This window comes from Diadema antillarum, unplaced genomic scaffold (assembly GCF_040938485.1).
Source record: "Diadema antillarum isolate AM-2024a unplaced genomic scaffold, OU_Dant_1.0 seq00000662_RagTag, whole genome shotgun sequence".
NCBI lineage: Eukaryota > Metazoa > Echinodermata > Echinoidea > Diadematoida > Diadematidae > Diadema > Diadema antillarum.
In genome coordinates, this window is record NW_027271574.1 from 127288 (window position 1) to 152161 (window position 24874).

A 24874-nucleotide genomic window follows, 5' to 3' on the forward strand; every position below is an offset into this window, starting at 1 on the left:
AAATTAATTCTTGTCTGCATGGTGATTTGTTTTTAGTGGAGCCTAAAGGAGATGAGATGCTTTGGTCTTATTTCAGTTTTGAATTCCTGGAAAGTGCGCAGATGCGTAGTAGCATCCATTTCAAAATGAGTTTTTAAGAGACTGTATTTCTTCTTTATCATTTCTACCAGCCAAGTTGACTACTTCAAACGTTTCTGTTAGTTTCATTTTTGTGCCGTGTGTTTTGTAAGCAGACTAGTGAGAAAGTTTGATTCCCTTGTGAAAAATTCTTACAAATAATTTCAAATGAAATCTAGTAGTTATTTCAAGTAGCTATGAACAAACAGTTAAGACAAGAACAACTCCCATGTATTGTACAAGTAACAATGCAGAAATCAAGAATTTTATGTTTCCTCAATTTCAAATGAATGTTGTGAAAAATGCATTTAGCACATACCTAGCATGGGACACTGTGCGTATTATTTTGTCTGGTGCTTGGCTGCTTGGGTGCAGCAGAAATCAGTAGCAGATTCACGTAATTCATTCCACATGATTGACTTCTTTTCACCTGTTATCGTATCAAAAAGTTTTTGCTGCAGAGTCAAGGTATTCTTTAGAGACCACTCTTGTTTACACTAGTCACTGAAGTCACACGTCTTGGCAAATATTACGGCAAAGTTTTAGACTTTTTTCCTGTTCAAGATGGATCGATGACAATCAATTGTGCAGACACTTGTTATTTTCTGTGCATGAGGAGACTTGGATCTTTTCAAATCAATTTGTAAGAGGTACTGTAAAAGTTGATATTTTTGTGCGAGTAATTTTTCACGCTCGGCCGGGTTAAATGAATTTTACATGTTTTTAATTTCGTGGAATCAGGACATTAACTACTGGAATATTACGTCATGCAAAAATATTTGCATTATTTTATTTTCGCGCTATCTTCTGGTTGCACGAAATTTTTCCACACCGCGAAAAATTTCCTCTTTTCCAGTATTTCACTGTGTGAACTATGACATAGAGATGGAATAACTATTCAGGAGTTACAAGGTACAACTTCATGTAGCAAATTGTAGCGCATGTACAATGCATGTGCTATTGCTTGTAGAGATTTTGTCTCACTTCATATCATGAAAACAGTTCTTGATAATGCTTTCATTTAATGTCTGTCTTTCCCCAGACCAAGTTTGTGCACAATAGTGTTCATTGTACCATGTCATGTGTCCTCATTCATATGAATATGGCTCATGAAGATATTGCCATGTATCTCTGATCGTTCAGCGAACTCAAGTATGCCCATGCTAGAATGCAGGGCTATGAAGATGGAATACAATTTTATTAATTTTCCCCCCACATTGTAAGCTGGAGTGGCCACCCTGCCAAATTGAATTATGTCCCTAATTTGAAACTGGTTATTAATTTGCCCTCCGCTTCCTGTTCTTTCAGACTGTGTCAATAACTTCCTCTGTCGGTAAATGTGGCAAGCAATACGCTGCATTTACAACCTACTCTAGTCTTGATTCCAGGTCATGCATGATATTTCCTTCCGATTCCCATTTTTCTTTTCATACTTATAAATTATGCATTTTGCTTCATGCATTACTGGCTGGAGACAATTCTAGCATTGACCTTTTTTCCCTTTTTTTTTGTGCAATGTGAGGATCTGCAGCAAGGCTTTGTTGTGTTAAAATTCACAACATGTGTGGACATTCTGCTTCACTTATCATTGATTATAGATTCACAGAGTCTTGAAGATAGGCTGTACATGGAGATACTTGGAGAATGAACCCAAGTAGTGATTGATTGACAGGTCCATTCAGCCACAAAATTATTTTAGTGTCAAAATCTCTGAGAGCTTTGTAGAAGGCTCAGGGGAAGTGATACTCACTTTTCTGCTGATATTAACAGCCAGCTCCTGATTGAACCGACACTTAAGACAGGTTTCCATCATGGAGCCAGGAGCAGTGAAAGTCCATGAACAAATTTGATTGGAGAAACTCATATACATAGCTCACAGTAATCTCCGCCATGCTTTTGTTACAAGTGATTTGGTGTAAGTGGTAAACAGTGCATCATTAGTATCCCCACTGCTACAACTAAGTATTGCAGAGCAAGCCACCACAAGCCACATTGTGTGGTAGCTGTGATCTTTTTCTTTTATGACATACATTGAAATGAATGGTATTAGGTCATGTGGTAATTATCCCCCCCCCCTTTTTTTTCTGATGTGTAATTTGTGAGAGGGCCAGGTAGCCATGTCTTTGCATCAAAGATGTGCACTGATATTTATTGAATGTGACACAGGATAAACCCAAAGAGAGAAGTGGATTGAGTGAAAGCAGCAACATTAGGAGAACACATCAGTGAAAGTTTGAGGAAAATCGTACAATCAATGCAAAAGTTATGAATTTTTAAAAGTTTTTGTGTTGGAACCGCTGGATGAGGAGACTACTAGAGATTATGACTTATGTGTGGACAATAATATAAAAAAATATTAAGGGAATTCCACAAAATTTCATTTGTCATGAAAATTACGTATTCCATCAACTTGTTACTGACATATATGTTAAGGTTAGCCATTATTCCCCCTGCTTTCAGAAAGCGGTTAGTCAAGTGCTCTTTCATTATGCTAGAAAAGTGAATTTTTGTGGAATTCCTTTTATATTTTCCTTATATTTTTGTCCACACATGACATCATAACCTCTAGTAGTCTCCTCATCCAGCAGTTCCAACACCAAAACTTCAAAAATTCTTAACTTTTGCATCGATTGTCTGATTTTCCTCAAACTTTCACTGATATGTTCTACTAATGTTGTTGCTTTCACTCAATCCACATTTCTCTTTGGGTTTTGGTTTCCTTTTATTCATGAAGCAGAGCTTCTTTACAATACCAAAGTAATCATGTTTACATATTTCTTCCTTTTTGTCTCATTTCAGGTGCACAATGCATCTCTAATGGTGGCCATCCATCTGGAGTAAACAGAATGTAATGTGCATAGATTGAACAAACTTGAGCTATCCTGGGCTTGCAATGGTTACTGTGGATAAGGACTACATCATCAAGCCCATTGGAGAAAGTAGATGTAACAAGGAAATCCTCATTTTTCGTTCTGGAAGACACTGAATCCTTGAGGTAGAGCCTATCTACTTCCTCAGGAGCCATGGCGTCACGGCCATCTGGGCTGAAAGCGCCCTCAAAGATCACAAAGCCAGGGAGCATCCCCCGCCCTGGTACACTTCATACAGCTGCCAAAGTTGAAGGTATAGTTTGCCCTTGTTGGTGTCTCTCACTAATTTCTGTTTTCTTCTGTGATTTCTCTTTTTTGTGTTTGCAATTTCTCTTGATGTAGTAATGTTGATGTTTACCACTATGAACACTCCTACTGAGTTCAAGGGTTTGAAATGTAAGGTTTGTTTTGCTTTTTCCACTACTAACACTGTTATGAAAACAAAGAATGGAAAGAAACTACAATTGAGAATTTCATGTCTGTAAAGTTGTTTTTTTTTCAATCATTTTTTTTTACAAGTTGGAGCATGTTGATGTCTTTCTCCTTTATTACGGACTCACTTTATGAATTGTGAGATGACTTGTTGAACAGTATGTTTGCTGTGACATGACATGATCTGCTTTCACTTTGTCCCAGAATAAATATCTGCAGAGAAGTGATTGATTGCCGTGCCTGCTGAGCTTTAATATCTACCGACACATTTCTTATTTGGCAATCTCCAAGCTGTTCCGCATGATTTTTTCTGTCAGGAAGCCTTGTATGTGAGATAGGGAATGCCCAGCATTTAAACTTTCTCTTTCTCCCTCTTCGCCCAGTTTATATTTGCCACTATTTCTTTCTCCCTGCCTCTGTTTTCTCATTGTTGTTTTTGTTTTATATAATCTTTTAAATTCATGCTCCTCGAAGGAAAATGTGTAGTTCTTTGGCAGAAGGAGCTCACCTTCTTTTTTTTTTTTTTCTTTTTTTCTGTTGATGTCATTTCCTCACGTCAGGGGTGTGGGCACGACTCCAGGGAGTATGGGCTCCAAGTATAGAAGCAGAAAAAAATCCACTCAATTCTTTGCTGCACTGTTTCTTCCTGTCTTTTTTTTTTCTTAAAGTGCTGCTTGCCTTTCACTTCTCACATATGATGTAGCAATGTCTATCCATCGGATTTGACTCTAAAATGATCGATGCAGAAATTGATATCAAAGCAAGATCTCTCTTGCAGCTGTGACGTTTGACATTAGGATTGTGTGATTTCTGTTGTGGATCAGTCTTCCCCAGGAGAGGATTGTGCGATAGCTTGAAAGTTAATGTTAAGATAGTAAAATGTGGAACAGAGCTACTGTTTGCCTTGTTGTCCCCCCCCCCCCCCCCCCATTTCTCAGGCAGTCAAAGATCAGGTTTTAGGAGTCAAAGAACATTTATCCAAAAAAATTTTTGGCATTATATCGCATGGAATGTTGGGTATTGATATTTATGTGTGACACATGTGTAGGTTTAAGGTCAAATGTTACCCACAGAAAAAATCTTATTGGATTTGGAAGGCTTTAGAAAAGAGAGCATTTACCTCGTTTGAAGCATTCCTGTAACTGCTGTTGTTATACTATTTAGGAGTAGAATGAAATAAAGGGTGCAGAAATAGTTGTGGCTGGTTTTGGTAGATATATCAGTGTCACTTTAGAACCACAGGGCTTGTTGTGTTAGGAGATGGCCATTTCGCTTGTGGAGTTTAGCCTCCCCGTACCACACCACAAACAATCATCCCTGTCTAGACATTTTCACCAGGTTGAACTGATGCGGAACATCAATCACTAAATCGACCCTTTCGCTTTCCCCCTCCCGCTACATCAACCTGGTACTGTCACATATTGGTTACCCCATTCTTTCCTGTGTTTTTTCTTCTCTCTTCCCTCTATTTTCCTTTTTTTTTTTGGTGTCCCCCCCCCCCATTCATGGGGGGGGGGGGGGAGGGATGAGGGATCCCGCAGGTATGTTACCCTCACCTCATTCTCAGTCCTACAGCTTGTTCGTAGGTCGTCAAAAGTTCGTTTTGACTGTAGCTTGAAAGAGAGCTACATGCACTTGAAAGCCAGGAATGTTCCTGACGGATTTCTGTTCACATTGACTGCAGGGAGTGGTTCTTGGACCATGCAGTCTTCTGCAATTGGTCTGTACCTGCAGATACAGTGTATGTAGTCCCTACACGTTAATCTGGTTGCAAGCAATCAGTTTGATTCCTGTGTCTGACCCTGAATTTTTATTATGGAATTGATACAATGGTGTATATTTCAAAGGTATTAAACACTTCTTCTGAGACTGACTGACATGAAAATAGAATGAGATAAGCTTGGATATTGATATGGCGTGTAGAAGTAATGATGGAGATCCAATTCATGCAAGTTGGTCCTGTATTGAATTTTGTACCAAAAGAAATACACAATTTTGTACCAAAAGAAATACACAATGGAGCTTCATAGTTTGTTTATTTTTGTGTTATGCATTGCTCATAATTGTGTCAGAGTTTTGAGTATGAAATATGGAGGCCTACAGTCTCTTATACAGTCTGATCAATTCATGTGTAAGGGGAACAAAGTGCTGAGATGGTAGGATTATGGAGTGATTTAAATAGGATTGGGATGTTACAAGAGACGTTGGTCAAATAGAGCAAGTATGCCATGTAGCGTCTTGTGATCAGTGTTTTAAGTTCTGTCACGTTTCACACATCTGGGGTTGAAATGAAAGTTGCACCAGATGCCTGGGGGACCAAGTTTTAGCTATGTCAATATCACAAAGGCTTTACTAGGTGAGGTCCCCCTTTCACCTTACCGTGGCTTGAAACGTCGACATAGCTCCGTGAACTCAAACACTGTCTTCAGTGGCATTTGCTCAGTCTATGTGGTCTGTGATACCGGTACCTGAAGGAACTTCTGCAATGACGACTGAGTGTATTACAAGCACAGGGCCTCTTTCGTCTGCGTCTGTAAACATTTTACCAACCCACACCCACACACATGCAATTATCAAAATTATTCCCGAAACAGTGTTGTGCCCCGTGGAGGGAGCCATGTCAACAAACCGTCTTATTCTACCCCATAGGAGGGTTGCAAACCAGTTTTCTGCAGCTAAGAGCTTCAAAAATACACGGGCAGACTGTCTTGCTAACAGCTCTGCAGTCACTCAGTCCAAACAGATATTTGAATTGCACCAATTATTGTGACAGGCATCACAGTACATATGCAAAACCTTCTTCATTTTTGTTTTGTTTTGTTTTGTTTTGTTTTTTGGTGGGGGGGGGGGATTAGTGTGATGATGCTTTGTGCAGAATGAGATGAAAACCACTCATTTCTATCTCATCAATACACATGTATGTTTGAATGCTACAGGGCAGAGCTGTAGTATTCCCCTGTGATAGCTAATCAATGTCTGGCTGTGATTCAGGACTTCTTAAGTTCTTGCTCATTGACAAAAGCTGATCCAGCGCTCACAAGTTTTTCCTGGTGTAACTATGATTTGAATAAATTCATAGGCTTGACTAAATAATACAATGTACATTGTATGTACACAAATGTTGGCCTGCTTGACTTATTTCTGTCTCCAGGCTAAAGCTAGCATGACGTTAGGATATACTGTTAACACACAAATTTTTGCGGTACCTACATTCATTTTCATGCATTTTGCGCTACTTTTGGCTAGCGCAAATTCTGAAATGCATGAAAATATCTTCACAATTTTCTCTACACATTTTGAATGGGTGAACAGTTATGCAGGGCAAATTCAAGAACCTGCGAATATGTTTGTGAGCTACTCGACGCGAAAAATTAATTGCAGAAAAATATGGACATTTACAGTACAATGCCAGAAGCCTGCACAGACAAGGGCATATATGGATTGTAAGTCTGATGTAGTTTTAATGATATTTGGGTTATTTACAATAATTGTTAATGTTCATTAATATGTAGACTGGTGGGAGAAATACTCAATAGGCGTTTTCACATCAGCCCAATAAAAATCCAAGCTCGAGATATTTTTCGCGATTGCAAATTAGCGTGCTATTTCATTTCCTATTCACATCAGCCCGAAAAAAATTAGCCCAAAATTTTTTTCGAGCGAATTCGACAGCTGAGCATGCGCAAACAGTGTCGGGTATACCAGTAGAGCGCATGCTTCTGGGTCACACACGCTCGGCATGAACGGATGCATCGCGCTAATTTCTTGAGGCGATTTCACATTATCAAATAGCGCGCTAGTTCGCTATGTTATCTCTCCATTTCAGAAATTTCCCGAGTTGCACTCGAAAAATTTTCTCAATCAGAGCGATACAAGCGCTAATTTGTGTTCACATTATCAAATAGCGTGCTATTTTGTGATCGGGTTAATTTCCCAAGTCAGAAAATAGCGCGCTATTTCGAAACATCGGGCTGATGTGAAAACCCCTAATAAGGTCCAACTGGAAGACTTGATAAATGTCCACTCTGTTTTTCATCTTAATCTTTTGTCTATGTAAAAAACAACAACAAATGTTTCTTTGTGCATTTGGCCAAAATATGTTCATACTTTCACTGGACCTACTTAAAGGAAGTGACATAGTTCTACATTAAATCTACTATGCCCTTTCCCTCCCCACTTTTCTTCTTTCTCACATTACCTGTGTAGAAGCTATTTACACTTTGCTTGATATGCCTTTGTTGTTCATCTGTGCCCTGCAGAGGTAATGACCCCTTTCCCAAATGAAATGATAAAAGGAGTAGAAAAATAATCATATTTTAATGAGATCTGGAAAAACAGCCACTATTTTGTTGTCCAAATTTAATGGGTGGAATTTTTATCATTCTCTCATTTTGGGTACCCCAAACAACCCAATACAAATGACTTTGTTTTTCTGCAGCTGTAAGAAAGAAAGAAAGGAAAAAAAAATTATACATCTAGGATATCTGACATGGAATTCCTCGCACCTGTTATGCATGGAGAAATATTCACACGCTTCAGTATTCCAATAAATCCTCATAAATTGCTTAATGCCTGCCTACCGTGACAATTCCTTCATCAATATCTCCCCCTCCCCCCCCCCCCCCATGTCAGATCATAAAAAAATGGAGGTGTGAGTAAGTGACTTTTATGGGTTCACTGTTTGGTTCAAAAGTTGTGGCTTTTGGATGGTTTGCCTCAGGCTGTGAATTGAATACAAAATTGAACAAATTGACGGAGAAGACCCACACAGGGTTTTGTTCCTGCACGGTCACTGTGGTAGCATCGTAAACTCTGTTGCTTAAACACGTTTTAGAGTTAAAAGTCAATCAGCTTGGCAGACTGTGACATGAAACATCTCACATGTAGCTCAAGTTTATCTGCATTTACCATTCTTCACTGAGTTAAAATATGTAATGCTGTATGAAACTTTAAATTGATCAAATGAAAATTGCAATGAAAATGACTTCCAGGAAAGCTGAGTTAATGTGCATGCTGTATTGTACTCTGAATTGATAGAATGAAAATGGCAATGAAAGTGATTTTCAGGAAAGCTCTGTGGTCTGCTGTGAAGTTTCATTGCACACATCTACTGTGGTAGTAAACAGCATACCACTCAAACAACTCTCATTCAAAATAGATGTCAGAGGAAAAAAATTTATGGAGGTAAAAATAAAAGAAGGAGCTGCTGAATGACAGTGATTTGATAATAGGTTGATAATAGTTACGTTCAGACGGGAGCCCGTAACCTCGAAGTTAGGAAACTTCGAGGTTAGAGCTTGTAGTTAGGGACCGTGAAGACGCACTCGTAGTTAGCAAACCTCGAGGTTTGCTCGAAGTTTCGAGCCACGAGAAATCTTATGGTTAGCACTCTAACCACGAGCCGCGGGGGGGTCCCCACTCGTAGTTAAGCACCGTGTGGACACAAAACACAACGAACTCGAAGTTAAGAGTGACCTCGCCATAACTCCGGCCCCCACAATTTCCCTCTGCTTCCGGGTCAACCTCCCAAACGTACACCACAAATACACCACACGTGAAAAACCTATGACGCATGACACAACAACATCATCTTTTCTTCCCATGCGCTTGATCTCTGAAACTGAACACGTCGAATTAACATTTACTCGCTATCAAACTGTATTCTATATTCTTCTCCGACGCTAAAAAAATGTTTTCGACGAATATCTTCATAAAGGCATAAAGTCATCAGTGCAGTGCTATCTCTGCATACCATGACAGAGAAAAAGAGTACCCGTAAGCGAGTCCGACAGGGTTCGACTAAAGAATAAATAGACGCCTTGTTAGCAGTGTGGGCTGAAACTTCCGGTTTTGTGGTTTTAACATCGAGTAGGACCCACTCGTAGTTACGGGGGGCAGAAGCTTAACCTCGAAGTTTCGTAACCTCGAGGTTAAGATTCGTCGTGTGGACACACGTCGTAGTTAGGGGGCAAGAGCGAAACCTCGAGGTTAGGGCCTGCCGTCTGAACGTAACTAATGTTTAGGGTGGAAAACAGACAAACAAGTGGGGAGAAAAAGGCTGTCTGGTTCACCCTGTGGGCTTTATGAGGTCATGTGGGGTCAGCACTTGTCACCTGTCTTTACTACCAGCCTGGCTTGGCAGGCATTGAGATTTGTAGAAAGGAATTACCTGTGCATTTTTGGCATTCTTTCTTAAGCTCTTGTATGTGGACTGAGTACCAAAAATTATATTTGAACTTTTTGAACAAATTGATGTAGTAGAAAAACATATCTCTTTTCAGTTGCTACAAATTGGCCTCTTTAATACCTGAAGGCATTTCTGAGTAAATTGTTGTATGTGATGTGTGTGCTCCTAGATGATAGAGGTGATGCTAGTGCTTTACAGTTTTATTTGTAGCAACATAATGGTTAAGGAAGTAGAATATTTCATTCATCTCCAAAATAAAACAAGAATTGACTGATGATAGTGTAATGGATGAGAAACAAAGGGTAGCAAGCCGCCAATGCAGATATTACCGTCAAGATTCCTCTGTTGGATGAAAAAAACAGTCACTGTGTAGGTGGTTTTGGAGACATTCATATATATGGATACAATATATATACAGAAATATGTCATGATACAATCAGGGGTATTTGGGGTCAAGAGGCACTGACCCCTGAAAACCTGAGCTCTGGTAGGCGATATCACCTAACAAAATGGTGATGAACCAACGTACAAGGTCACCCATGAAATCTTTCTGCACTTCATGATTGCTGCAGGCACTTCACCAAAGTGGTATCAACTTGCAAAGTTATTATCCATATTTTAGGCAGCACCCAGTGGGGAAAAATGAGTACAGAAAGAAAAGCCAAAACATACGGGCAGAAGTACTGTAAAATCTGCCGTACTGTGCAGGGAGTTGTGAGGAATTGACATCAAATGACACAGATAGTGCACCATTTTGTACTCCTTCGCTTTATTTCTAGACAGCCTCCTAATGTTGCAAATTGTGTTCGTATTTCTTATCTGTGTAATGTGTATTGCTTTTCACATCTCTGTGATATTACCAGCTATGTATGCTTGTGGAAGGTATAAAAGTGGGCTCCCATGGGACAAATTTGCAATAGATTCTAGTGGAGGTTTCTGTTTTATTTTCTATGATGTGACGGCTGTAATGTGTTCGTTGAAAATGTAGATGGTAGGAAATCAAATTTGTAAATGAAACAAGCCTCAGCAATAGCAAAACCCTTTTCCAAATGTTCCTAGGACCATGTTCTCTCAACCACAGTACTTTGTGGCTTGTAGCTGATCAGATCGTCATTCTCAATATATGCTGCTTTTATGCTGGCTGGGGTTCGACAAGTGCTATTGGTGATCAATCCATGAAGAATGCCAATGGATTGATTCTGTTGACCTTCTCCTTGGGAGGCTGTTCGGCAGCCTAATGCTCTTTGAAGTCTGCGCTTCTGTGCAAATATGTAGGAAGATCAGTCTTCCACCATTAGACTTTATAGTGCTTGCCTGCAGCTGCCTTGACCTCTGGAGTTTTTAGCGACAAGATCATGTGACACCAGGACGTGTGCCATGAAGAATCAGGTCTGTAAGGATGGACAGAATGGCAGCAGAGTCTATGGAGAAAGTGAAGTGGGCTGCTGCTACAGGCTTGTTCTGTGAGGCAGGATAAAAATCAAGTAAGATTGATCCCGCTTAACTGTTTCAGGACTACCAATGCAATATCCACATAGGTGTCACATTCAACGAGGGTTTCAGATGGTAATAACTTTCGATTTTTTCAATCAGTGGGAACGGGGTGCAAACAGGGTGCTTGATTCAAAGTATGGATGTAATGCCAGCAGGTCACATACTGCAGTTGGAGGGCAATCGGCTGTTTACAGTGAACACATGTAACAGGTGTCAAAAGGGGCCACTCCCACTCTCCCTCCTGTTCTACTCACTCACAAGAGGTTCACTGTTTAACCCTGTATTCACCTCCATCTCAAAATGCCATTGACTTTGTGTACGGCCACATTGTAGTTGAGGAAGATAGGTTCGTGTAGAGTTCTGACTTTGCCACACACAATCACAGCAGCCATCACATACACTCTATCTCTAAAATCTCTGTATGAATAGTCAAGAGTGTCCCATTGTAGTTTTCCTGCCATCTGCCCCTCTCCTACCCTTGCTCCAAGTAATAAGCTCCTCCTCCTCTCCCTACAGTAGTCTGCACCTCAGTGGTTTAATATTCCTCTGTTCTGTATCAAACTTTATGCACTTCATCTTTCATTCTGGTTAGCTGCTTCCAAGGGTCCAAGGAGTGATATACACTGTATTTTCCAAGTGATTCTGGTTGCAGAATAAAAGATGTGGGTGAGCTCTGGGGGTGAAACACGTCTTATGTTGTTGTGTTTGCAAGTGTCAACCTTTTAAGATTGAATGTTTAGCTGAAGGGGATTGACTCACTTCAATACAAACAGGCTCTCCCCCATCACCCCTTTCTTCTTAAGACTTTTGAAGAGCTTGTTAAGGTGTACGGTGATATGAAACACTCCTGGCAGTAAAAACTTTAAGGCTGCGTACTTGAACCAACCCCCAACCATCAATCATTTCACACCCTGTTTGAGATCAGGGTAGAGTTGTCCTACCGTCCTCAATCATTATTAGTGACAGTGTCGTGGTGCGGAAATCACTGCAAGACAAGTGTGAAAGTTTCACATTGTGATGCTCAGAAAGATGTAGAAGAATGGGGAAAGAGGCTGAATTGCATATTTCCCCACAATTTGGCAGTCTTCCTCCTTTGCGCCCCCCCCCAAAAAAAAACAAACTAAAAAACAACTAATTTATAGCTTGGAATATGAAGCTCAGAGCTGAGACTATTAATCGAACAATAAAGTAGAATCATATAATTAAATGCCTCATCATAAAGTAAAGGGCTAAAAAGACAAGAATGAGTGTGTTGGTGTAAATGGACAAATTTCTTCCTATATGATACTCAATCCCCATTAGCATCTTGACAGCCACTTTGAAACATATCGCCTGTTAACTAGAAAGCATTTGTAAACTTGTAGAGTGTGGCAAACTTGCTGGTCACATGCTTATCAGTGTACAGGGCAATGAAGTAGTATAGAAAGTCAATTAATTTTGAGTTCAGCTTCAAATATGTACTTAAAGCATATCAACTGCTCTCTATTTAAGTCCACTATATTCTTCCGGCCAAGTTTCTAATGTTTCTTTTGTTGATGTTTTTGTCCCCGCCGAACGAGTTCGAGCAGGGGACTATGAAACGGGCTCCGTACGTGTGTGTGTCCGTGTGTCCGTCCGTCCGTCTGTCTGTCCGTCCGTCTGTCTGTGCGTCCGTGTGTGATCAAAATGTTCAATTTGCTACTTCTCTGTCATTTATGAGCCAATTTTGATTCTGTTTGCTTTATATGATAGCACTACATGGGAGCTTTGAAATTTCTATACAGAATTTCAGTTGTGACCTTTGACCTTGACCTTTGACCTATATTGTACATTTTGCTTCAAAATGCTACTCCTTCGCCATTTCTAACCCGATTTCGATTCCGTTTGCTTTATGTGATGGCACTAGGTGAGGGCTTCAAAACTTCTACACAGAATTTCGACCTTTGACTTCTTTGACCTTTGACCTTGATTTTTGACCTATATTGTACATTGGCTACAAAATGCTACTCCTTCGCCATTTCTAACCCAATTTCAATTCCGTTTGCTTTATGTGATGGCACTAGGTGAGGGCTTCAAAACTTCTACACAGAATTTTGACCTTTGACTTCTTTGACCTTTGACCTTGATTTTTGACCTGCATTGTACATTTTGCTACAAAATGCTACTCCTTTGCCATTTCTAACCCAATTTCATTTCCGTTTGCTTTATGTGATGGCACTACAGTCTGTAGGTGAGGGCTTCAAAACTTCTACACAGAATTTTGACCCTTGACTTCTTTGACCTTTGACCTTGATTTTTGACCTATATTGTACATTGGCTACAAAATGCTCCTCCTTTGCCATTTCTAACCCGATTTCGATTCCGTTTTCTTTATGTGATGGCACTAGGTGAGGGCTTCAAAACTTCTACACAGAATTTTGACCTTTGACTTCTTTGACCTTTGACCTTGATTTTTGACCTATATTGTACATTGGTTACAAAATGCTACTCCTTCGCCATTTCTAACCCGATTTCGATTCTGTTTGCTTTTTGTGATGGCACTAGGTGAGGGCTTTAAAACTTCTACACAGAATTTTGACCTTTGACTTCTTTGACCTTTGACCTTGATTTTTGACCTTTATTGTACATTGGCTACAAAATGCTACTCCTTTGCCATTTCTAACCTGATTTCGATTCCGTTTGCTTTTTGTGATGGCACTAGGTGAGGGCTTCAAAACTTCTACACAGAATTTTGACCTTTGACTTCTTTGACCTTTGACTTCTTTGACCTTTGACCTTGATTTTTTACCGATATTGTACATTTTGCTACTAAATGCTACCTCCGGCGGGGACATATTTTACGCACCGCGTAATTTCTACTTTTCCTTGTTATAAATGAGGAGGTGTGGTTATATTGATTACGATGTGAAATAGAGGTGGGTACATGTGAAAATGTAGTCATGGTTGTCCGAGAGAAATGGGAATGATAGCTAGCTTGAGATCAAGTTAAATCAGATATGAGTACAAATGTATATAATGCAAAAACAAGTGTGGCTTCAGACATGGGTGTCTCTTATCAATATTATAAAAGTGGTAGGCACCTAATTCTGAATGTACTGTACGTATGTAAGATGACTGCCTTGATCTGCTTCATAACCTAACAATGAAAATTAGATGTCACATTAGGAATTTAATATTTCTTCAATATCTATTTTTCATTTCCAAATGATTTAGTACAGTGTAACAAATTGGCATTCAGGAGCTCTTGCAATGTGGTAGATTTTATAAACATAGTTTTCGTGCTCATCAAATGTTTGTATTTTAATTATCATTTTCACTGGGATTCATTTGCTATCAAAACAAGTTGTGAGGAAAGCTTCAATGGTAAGGAAGTGGTCTTTAGGATTCAGATATGTCATGTATGTGTGACTGGACACGTAAATGTAGCAAGACCGTCAAAGATGGTAAAATATCAATATCAGTGCCATATTATTTTTTTTTTTCGGAAATAAATTTGGTTTTAAAAAAATACAGTAGAATTATTCACCATAACCAGAAGAATGAGGAGTTGACTTACCACAGAGTAAAATATTTCTTGGAGGATTTATAAATTTTTTTTTTAATAGGTTGACTTCCCAATGGCAAGATCAATTTGCTTATAAATGGAAATTGTCAACAACGATCCTCACAATCATGCAGTGAATCTGATGCCGTTATCTCCACATGTTTGGAAGTGTGTGTGTGTGTGTCAAATTATGACACATCATCACTGTACAGTACACAGTGTAGGTATTCATTTGATTCTGACAGGAGGACAGATGAAGCATGTGTCTGCAATCAGAGAATTGTAAATACAGGACAGAGATCTGACCTCTTAGTAGAGAGATATGATGAAGGAGGCATTGGAGTTCAGCATGTTGGCGATTACAACCATGCCCAGTGTCATGGAATGTGGAATCCCTCAAACAAATTCATTCCCAGCATTCCAGCCAGCCTTTCAGACATGTCGATTTCATTTTCTATTATCGGCTGGGCAAGGGGGTACAAAATTAGACATGACATCACTGTTTGGCATCTTGGAGGTGTCCCCAGGGCTGGGTATATATGTTTGGGCAAAGAAGCTACTTAAAGGTCAACTGTGGGTTTTCTCCACCTCCCATCAATTTTGAGCTAAATGCTGCGAAGCTTCTTGGTTTAAAAGAAATTAACAGAGATACAAAATATCATGTGAGAAATGACAAAGCTATTAATCAATGGATTCTAATGCTCTAAATTTGTTGCGATGTAATGTTCATATATATGTAGTGCATCATCACACTACCGGTATCAAATAGGAGATCATAAATGGGGAAAAATTGCCTGTAAAGCCGACTGTGGCAACATGGCCTTACAGTTTTCTAACCTTTAATTCTCTTTGAAGAAATTTCCTTGTATTGAAATCTATAGGGCAAATCTTCAGTTTAAAACTTAGCATCTGACAATTTATATCTGCCAAAAACCAAAACATTATTTTCCTCGACATTATATGGCTTTTGTGATGACACATCACATTTCAGGTACACGTGTCTCTATCACGAAAAAAAAAGAGAAAAGAAATAGTGCAGAGCATTATAATATCTTACGTTTGTTCCTGTAGGTGCCATAGGAGGAGATATTCTGCAGTTGGCATAAAGTGATGGTACTGCTATAGAATTTTGGCATGTGATCTTCTTGATAGATGTTTGAAGCACATTTAGATCAATTTTCCTACCAGTAAAGATAACAGGCTTTAAAATGTTTGTTTCATTTAAGATATTGTTGCTTTTTAAGAACAGTGAGTCACACGCTTTTATTATTCAAATTTGTATCAAGTTACTTTGAGTATGTGCCGGCTTTATACTCCATGAATAGGCCTACACTATTTCTTTTGGATCTAAGGAAGGTGGGTCATGTACATGTATAGGCTTATTGATTCCATATGATCTTAGAAAGCATGATGAAGTCTGTCACAGTGCTATTTGACATTGCCAATCATTACATCAGTTTGTAATGAATACTGTACGAGCTGAAATTTTCGCAGTGGTTTTATTTTCGCGAATTTAGCGAATCGCCTTTGAACCGCGAAAATAACAACGCACGAATAAGTAAGTTCAGTTAGACCCTCGCAACCGCGAAATTACCAACACGCCAAAATGTCCTCCAAGTAGCAATTCGCGAAAATTTCAGCTCGTACAGTAAACCAAATATAGTCATTGATTGCATACAGGGTAGGCCTGTCTTTTGTTCTTGTACTCTACATAGTTCACAGAGGTCAGGTTCAAGCAAGTAGGTGGAGTATAATAGCCATGGTCTCCTGTGTTGACAATAATTTCTTTGTTCATGGGGGACTTCAAAACAGTTTGTTTATAGTCCTGACATCTGTGACAGAGCCTGAATTGGGGGCATTCACGATTATTGACCAGTGACCACTATAGCACTGACCACTCATTAGTTATGTTCAGACGGCAGGTCCTAACCTCGAGGTTAGGAAACCTCGAGGTTTAGCTCTTGCCCCCTAACTACGACGTGTGTCCACACGACGAATTTTAACCTCGAGGTTACGAGACCTCGAGGTTAAGCTTCTGCCCCCCGTAACTACGAGTGGGTCCCACTCGATGTTAAAACCACAAAACCGGAAGTTTCAGCCCACACTGCTAACAAGGCGTCTATTTATTCATTTCATTTCATTTCATTTCATTTCATTTATTTCATTTCCAACAACATTTTCATACACAAAATAACACAACATCAATACAATGTCGTAACAAAGAAAAATACGTGAAGTTAACAATACTACGTATGAAAAAAAGCAAGAGAATATTGAATTAAAACTAAAGTTGCAGGAAATGGAGGAGACATGCTAAAAAGCTAAGCTTGTATTTTGCAGTCTCCTCGTGGACAAAAAAGACTAACTAACATCAATTAGCTAGACATAAACGGTGCACAACACATACAGTCCTATACAAATAAACAAACAAACAAACAAACAAACAGACGGACAAACAAACACAAGCAACCTCTCTTGTAAAGAGAAAGATAGAGAGAGAAAAACAAAGCACAGTGAAGGAAAAAGAGGAAAAGAGGAAATTATTTTGAAAGAAGAAACAGAAAGAGACAAGAGGACAGGAAAAAGGCGAGAAAGGAGAAGAGACGAAGGGTCTATACCAGCACACGCGAGGCACATGGTGCGGTGGATCACCGAGCTATGTGTACATAATGACGTTGTAGGAAAGTAATAGATAAAAGAAAAGAATGAGTATAACGAATAAAAAAGGAAGCTCAAAATTAAGGGTAAACTAAAATATAACTCATTCAACTATATAGGAATTTATGAACAACTTCTTCAGTTTAGTCCAACCCTGTCGGACTCGCTTACAGGTACTTTTTTCTCTGTCACATGCAGAGATAGCACTGCACTGATGACTTTATGCCTTTATGAAGATATTCGTCGAAAACATTTTTTTAGCGTCGGAGAAGAATATAGAATACAGTAGCGAGTTCGATGTGTTCAGTTTCAGAGATCAAGCGCATGAGAAGAAAAGATGATGTTGTGTCGTGCGTCATAGGTTTTTCACGTGTAGTGTATTTGTGGTGTACGTTTGGGAGGTTGACCCGGAAGCAGAGGGAAATTGTGTGGGCTGGAGTTTACGGCGAGGTCACTCTTAACTTCGAGTTCGTTGTTTTTTGTGTCCACACGGTACTTAACTACGAGTGGGGACCCCCCGCGGCTCGTGGTTAGAGCGCTAACCATAAGATTTCTCGTGGCTCGAAACATCGAGCAAACCTCGAGGTTTGCTAACTACGAGTGCGTCTTCACGGTCCCTAACTACAAGCTCTAACCTCGAAGTTTCCTAACTTCGAGGTTAAGGGCTCCCGTCTGAACGTAACTACTGACATGCTTCCACGTGGCTACTGCTGTCCCAACATCCAAGGATGTTGGACCAACAATGGACATGCCAAGTGAGCCTCATTATGATACTGTTGGATAACTGGATTACAGCCTTGATGGCTAATTGATTGTATTGGATTTCACACTGTAGGTTCAAACATCTGTCATGATACCAATTTGAATGACCAACGATGACGGTTGGGAGTCTTGTATGGAAAAAAAAAGAAAAAGAGCAGAACAATACAGCTGTTGCTTACCCAGTTAGGCACTCTGAGCCAATGAATTCCAGAGAGTAGTAAAAGCTTGATATGCATTACTCCATAGGAACTTCTGTGATTATGGTACATTATGCACCTTTTTGCTTCTGAAATGTGATAAAATGTGATGTTTAAGCCTAATTGCACTTGTTTGATATGATCTATCCCTGCAATGCAATAGAGTCGTTTGTACATCCAAGGAGCGTTCTCTGCAAAAAGCCAGAATGAGCTCTCTCTCTCTCAGAACACTCACAGACGTTCAAGCTTCATTACACATACATGTACATTGCCTGCCAATACCTGGGAGTAATTGTCTATACAAGAATGTACAATCTGTACATTAGGCTAGATTTTACAGTGTCAGTTGCTGTATTCATGTGTATGGTGGTCATATGATCTGTATCAATATCTATCTTGTTGGCAAACATTGTCATCAGTTATAGAGGAGACACTGTTCCGAATAAGAGTTTCTATCGTCTTGCTTTCTCAACATTACGTGATGTAAACATTAATGACAAGTTTTCCCCTGCTTCTGCTGGTTGCTGTGGCTTGATGCATGTATACATGTGCAGATGTCACGTAATGGAGGAGTTCACCCCTGTTTTGATGACGAAAGGGAAAAGCATTTAATAGGTGCAGTTTCTAATACTTAGTACTACAATGGTCACCATGATCACTCCTTGACTGCTCTTGTGAAATAAAGCTTCAAAGAGCAAGCACATGCAGCATGGGTCACAATCATAGTAGGGAAACTGTGTTACAACGCAGAAGCGTGGTTCTGGATTTTCATGCAAAGCATACCATGTGTACACTGGAGTTCAGTTGTGCAGGACGTGTTACATATTATGATTAGGCACAGAAGGTACAGTTGCTGCCATGTTTCGTGCAGTGCTCAGAGGTCGTTGACCTGCTTTGCAGTCATTGTGAATGAACTTGCCTCGGCTGTGTGCTGAATTATATGGGCAGTGCCTGTGTTTGTATTCGTGGTGGTCTCTAGGTAGCTAGCTAGCCCTAAATTGATATCACATTGCACTGCCAGTAGCTGGCTTCCTGCAGATCGCTGTACCTGCTGTGATGTAGGGTGAATCCATCACTGCAGCTGCCCATCCCAATACCTGCTGCCATGCTTTGCCATGTGCTTGGCTATGATGTAAAACTGATGACAGACTTGCATGATATAATTTGATGCGGTTATTATTTGATTAAGCTCATGCAGAGGGATATAAGCACATAGTGTCCAATTATATTTTATTTTGCTGGCGCTAATGATTATGTTGTGCGTTATCCTTATCGGGGGGGGGGGGGGGGGGGGGGGCTACCAGAGTATGTAGCTCTTACTGACGTACCATTTGTATGACCAAGAGGAAGAAAGCAAGTCTGAAAGCTGAGATCTGAAGTTATCTTAAATCATAACCAGAAATCCTGCAGCAGTACAGTGCACTTTGTTTTGTTTTCGTGCACATATACTCTACATGTATATGTCTATCTTCTTTCACAAGGATGCTAAGTGATTATGTTGCTATGGCAATATCTTTCATCAACATCCATCATCGTTGGTGGGGGAGAAGAAAGAGGGAGCCCTTGTTAGTCATGTCAGTAGATTTACATGTAAGCAATACAGTGTAGTTCCAGACTGTCTTTGCTTTAGCATGACTGAATTGAGTCATGGTCCAGAAGACCCATACATCATGTCTTTTTTCTGGGAATGTCATTCACTGGACAGCTGATGTGAGCATACTGGTGTTAGCAGGCAGCGCTGCTTGCCGGTGGGCAGCTGTTTGTTGGAGATGTGGAATCAAAGGTGCATTGCCATAATGTTTAGCCTTGTGCACCTTTAAATTGGTATCAAATACAGTTGTATGATTAATGTAGTCAAATATTTCTACACTGTAATTCCTTTAATAAAAGGCACTAGTGACCAAGAATGCATTTTTTTTTGTTGTTGTTGGTGTGAATAGTTAATTCTTCTACTTTGAACATAGCAGCAGAGGAAACCTCCATATCTTTGGCAGCATTGGTAATTCATTTCATGGCTGTCTTAAAAGTGAGATAAGTGTGATTAAAGCTGGTATTCAAATCATTTTGAGGTTATCACAGCACAGGTCCCCTAAATAGACGTGAAAGAGTTGAGTAAACCTCAAATGTCAAAACAGAAATTTACGGCCCATTGAAGTTCACGATACTAACGGCTGACCGTCCTCCTGCATAGAGATTAATGGTACAGCGCAGGATAGTTAGCATTCCTTGCCCACAGATACCCCTACAGCCAGGAGATGATAGATCTTTAGGGAACAGGTCTTTGCTTCCATGGAGGCGGGTGGAATGCCCCCACAAAGCCATGATGAGATACAGGCTCGGACCCTGCATGGAAAGCCATGTATGGGACAAGGAGGTAGCGCTTCCTGCTTCTTGTCCACCTTGTTTACACAGATGAGGCATCCTTTTGAAGGTTAAATCACTCCCACATTACAGCATTAAGTGATTTTCAGCTGGAATAGTGGTAAAGCAAATGGCATCTCTTGTACTATTCAGGATATGAATAGTGTGGACTGTCTTTTTTCGCCTTGTGCCATCTTGGTTTTTTTTTTGGAATTGAACTTCATGGGTCACATCGAGGTCATCTCTCACCTTGTGGGCCAGTTGACACAAGAACAAGTGCAAATTATGCAGGAGATATACAGCTCTGTTGTCAAAAATATTTTATTTATTTATTTTTTTTTTAAAGGGCAAGAGATATAGCAGTGTATATTAGTTGAATATTTTTTTTCTTGTGTTGTTGTGTGTGGTCTTGCTCAACAATTTTCTCAGTTGTGTAGCAAGAATATTATTTCCTGAAAGAATTACAATCTACTGAATTCTTTTATAGAATGATAAGGAAAATAGTGTGCTATATTCAAATTTAACAGTCAGTTCATTTAATCAGGTACCAGACAGTACAGTAAAAAATCAATCACCATTTGGATACAAATTTGCTTTTACTTTCGAGGATGTTGTACAAAATGTGTGCAGATATCACACTCGTTGTACCCATTGTCATCTACCAGAGTGAAGCATGCTGTTCGAATAAAATCTCATTTAATGAGTGGTAAAGCAGAGCTCTTTTTATGGCTTGTGTTGTTTTGGGGTATTAGATATGTTTCCAAAGTGCCAGGATTGGAAAATGATGTCAGAGGTAAAGATAGAGGGTCTGTCCAGAGGATGGTCAAACTGATGGAACACTTCCAAGTCCCCTACACCCCACACTCTTTCCAAAAGATGATGTCTATTTTAATAGTTGATTGAGTCATCTCTCTGGCATGATGGTTGGAAGTGTGCGGCATTGGTCTCTGGAGACGTTGATACATGGTTGGCTGTCTAAGCCACTTACTGTCGCAGATCAACCGTGTGGCACACATGTATGCTTCCCTCACTGTCACTGAAATAATCAGCCGTACGCCAAATTTCAGAAACAGAAAAATTACTACCCAGCTCCTTGAATCTACTGCAGAGTATGTCATGTGATGCTTTGTCTATCATCTGCCGAAATTTTGAGGCTAAATGATCGTAGGAAAAGCAAGAAATCAGCGTTTTTCTGGGCCATGATTTTCCGACTTTCAACGTAACAGTAACGTGTCTGAAGATTTGGATTTAGCGCCGCAGCTAGACTCCACCCCTAGCAACGAGGGAATGGTCTTATTGGTCAGTGCGTGGCATCCTGATTACTGATTTGTCGTGCGTAGACCGCTGGGGCTAGGCTTGAATGAACATCGCGGAGGTGGCTAGGAGCATATAAAAATATATATAGTAATAAAATTACTGGCAACCAATGTAACTTCATCAAAACGGGTGTAATATGTGAAAATTTTGACGAACTGGACACAAATCTCGCACATACAGTCTAATAACGCTGAAGCTTGGTTATCTGTGAATCTGGTAAGCCAAACAATAACCCATTACAATAATCAAGCCTACTATTAATGACAGCATGAACAACAGTCCTTCCCCCGACTTTTGGATCCTTTTGTTGTAGCGGGTCTCATATATTTATTGCATGCATATAAAGTGAAACCAATTGACCCTACCTCATTCCTTTCTGTTGTAACTTTACTGTCTTGTCTTCCATTCTGTCTGTCTTAATTCCTCATTATTTTCTTCATAGTCATCATATTCATCATCATAACATTTACCATTCATTACACGAAGACCATGCAGATGATACATTGCTGTTCATCATAATGCTCTGTCACATCATTATCATTCAAATTCAAAACAATTTCACCACCGCAGTGTATACTTTGTCATTCTCATGACAAATCAACAATAAACAAACAATCTCAGTTCCACGATGTCTTTCCGTGGCCTTCACCACCTGATTGTTCCATTTTTACCATTGTGAGACATGGGGTGCAAGAATCTATCCATGGAGCATTAGATTTGCGACGCGGACGTTTAAGACGGCGATTGCTTTGGCTGTTCTCCCCTCTCCCTGCGTTGTGTTACAAAGTACCTTCAGATTACGGGAGGACACAGCCCAAACAAAGTAAAATGGCGCCCCCATGTGGTCAGTGCATCCAGTACCTCTCTGTGTCATGAATTGAGTGGATGCAAAAAATGGCCCAGAACTGACTGTGCAAACTTAGATGACGGGAGGTTGATTTTTATATCAAAGCAAATCTGCGCATGCACAGAACAGGGTTTTTTTTTTCTCTGAACTTCTACTTCATGAAAATCTAAAGCTCCCTATTGTTTCCATCAGTTATCACTTGCCATCAACATGACACTTGTGAAAGCCATCATATTCCAGTCCCTGTGAGTGTCATCACATAGAAGCTAATGCAGTTGGCGTCGGATGCTACCATCCTTACCGTGCACCGTTATCACCATCACTATTTTTACACATGCCAATACAATCAGGTGTCTCCTGACATCAACAAACTCCACCATGACAATCAATGCATCACCATTTTCATCTTCACTTTCATTTCAGCTGCTCCCATTCACACCCCTTGATTCCACAGGAGACTTCCTGAAAACGTCATTACTACATAGTGTACCTCATGTCTAGATATGGGGAAGAAACATTTCTGAGATCCAGGAATTATTTTTGCCCTTGGAGATGTAAATGATGTAACATACAAGCAACTCAGTGATCGTTCTTTAGAATCCTCCCTGATGTTGATTTGTGTTAATGTTACAAGGCCTGCCTCCACCTTAACCATCATCAGTGGTACCACAGCTACCACTGCCACAACACCTCTCCCCTCTGCAGACATCACATCTGCCATTGCTGCCACAATCTGGTAATCCATTACCACCACCTCTACCACCACCGCCACTGTTATTCCATCCCCTAACTGCCTTTTGATGATTTATCCCATTTAGACTATTAAAGTGCAATTGAACCGCACTCACGTTTATTTTAATGAAGTGAAATCAGATGAACTTTCTGATAAAAGTTTCATGAACATCAAACATGGTAAAAGACTGTTACATACATTGTATTTTAGCTTGTTAGACCCGATTTTGATTAAACTTTAACCTTTCTGTTCATCTGATCTGACAATGTTATATTCACTAGAGTCAAGTGGCATATGGTATGAAATTACTCTTTATCATCACCATCCATTCATTCTCACCTTCCACTTGCAATTCTTTCTTTTTCTTTTTTCTGTTTTGTCTGGCACCATCGACATTACCACCGCTACCACCATCTCTAAACACACGTGCCACTTTCCCCTAGTCTACCGCCAGGTTCACAACATCTTTCTTCTTTATCACCATCACAAACAACATTGGTTATTACCATACCTACCTGTACAACCATTTTGCCCTACTCCTATACTGTCACCCAGGATCATTATCATTACATCTCCCACTACCATATGGCTTTCTAGGAGTAAATTACCATTTTGATTTGGTGGAAATCTTGTTGTAGAAAGATTTTTTTTTCCAGAGGAATATGGAAAATACTTTGCCATCTACTGAAGATAAACAAAGCTGAAATTGATGAAGTGTTACATGGTACACATATTATGCAGCTGAAATAATTAAATCATTTTTCTTACATACTGTCTCCTTTCTCACAGGTGTTTGTCTGAAAATGATATCTGTTTGTACCTTAATTTCTGTCAATCCCAACTCCTTGATGTTTTGATTTACACTCTTGTTGGTCTGACTATGATTTTAGCTCCCAGCGGTCATGCCAGTCGCATTAAAGGTACAGTATGTGTCTGATGTACATATCCGGCATTGGTGCTGCCTAATTGTTCAACAGCTGTCACTAACACATGTCTGGTATCAAGTTTGCAGTTCAGTCATTTGTTAGATTAACTTTTATTTTATTCTTTTGATTTGCTCTTGATACATACATGTATGTATATTAGTTGCAACTAATCGGTGAATCAGTTCTTCTTGTTCTCATTCAGTATTGAATTGTGTTATCAACATCGATAGTGGAGTCATTTTATGTATATTGCATGCGATTGTATTATAGCTGTTAATCCAGTCATTAACAAGTTGAAGTCATGGATATCAGTATTTGTGTTAGCTGTCGTTTTCAAGTTGTCCCCTATATGTACTCATTTTGTGAATTGGCCAAGAAGACACGGATTAAGTACATCATGTGATATTTAGCATTCTCTAGTGTAGTCTTCAGCGGGAACATTGGGCAATA

At 39.7% G+C, this 24874-nt stretch overlaps 1 protein-coding gene across 1 annotated transcript in view; it reads left to right on the forward strand.

Annotated features, from left to right (window-relative positions):
- The first annotated feature begins 2930 nt into the window (after positions 1-2930).
- LOC139736695 (uncharacterized) overlaps positions 2931-24874 on the forward strand; it is an 84953-nt gene continuing 63009 nt past the window's right edge. Inside the window, exons 1-2 of the mRNA XM_071647442.1 lie at positions 2931-3240; positions 24389-24418. Of these exons, the coding sequence (XP_071503543.1) occupies positions 3141-3240; positions 24389-24418 (130 nt within the window). The 5' untranslated portion in view covers positions 2931-3140. The remainder of the gene's footprint in view (positions 3241-24388; positions 24419-24874) is intronic.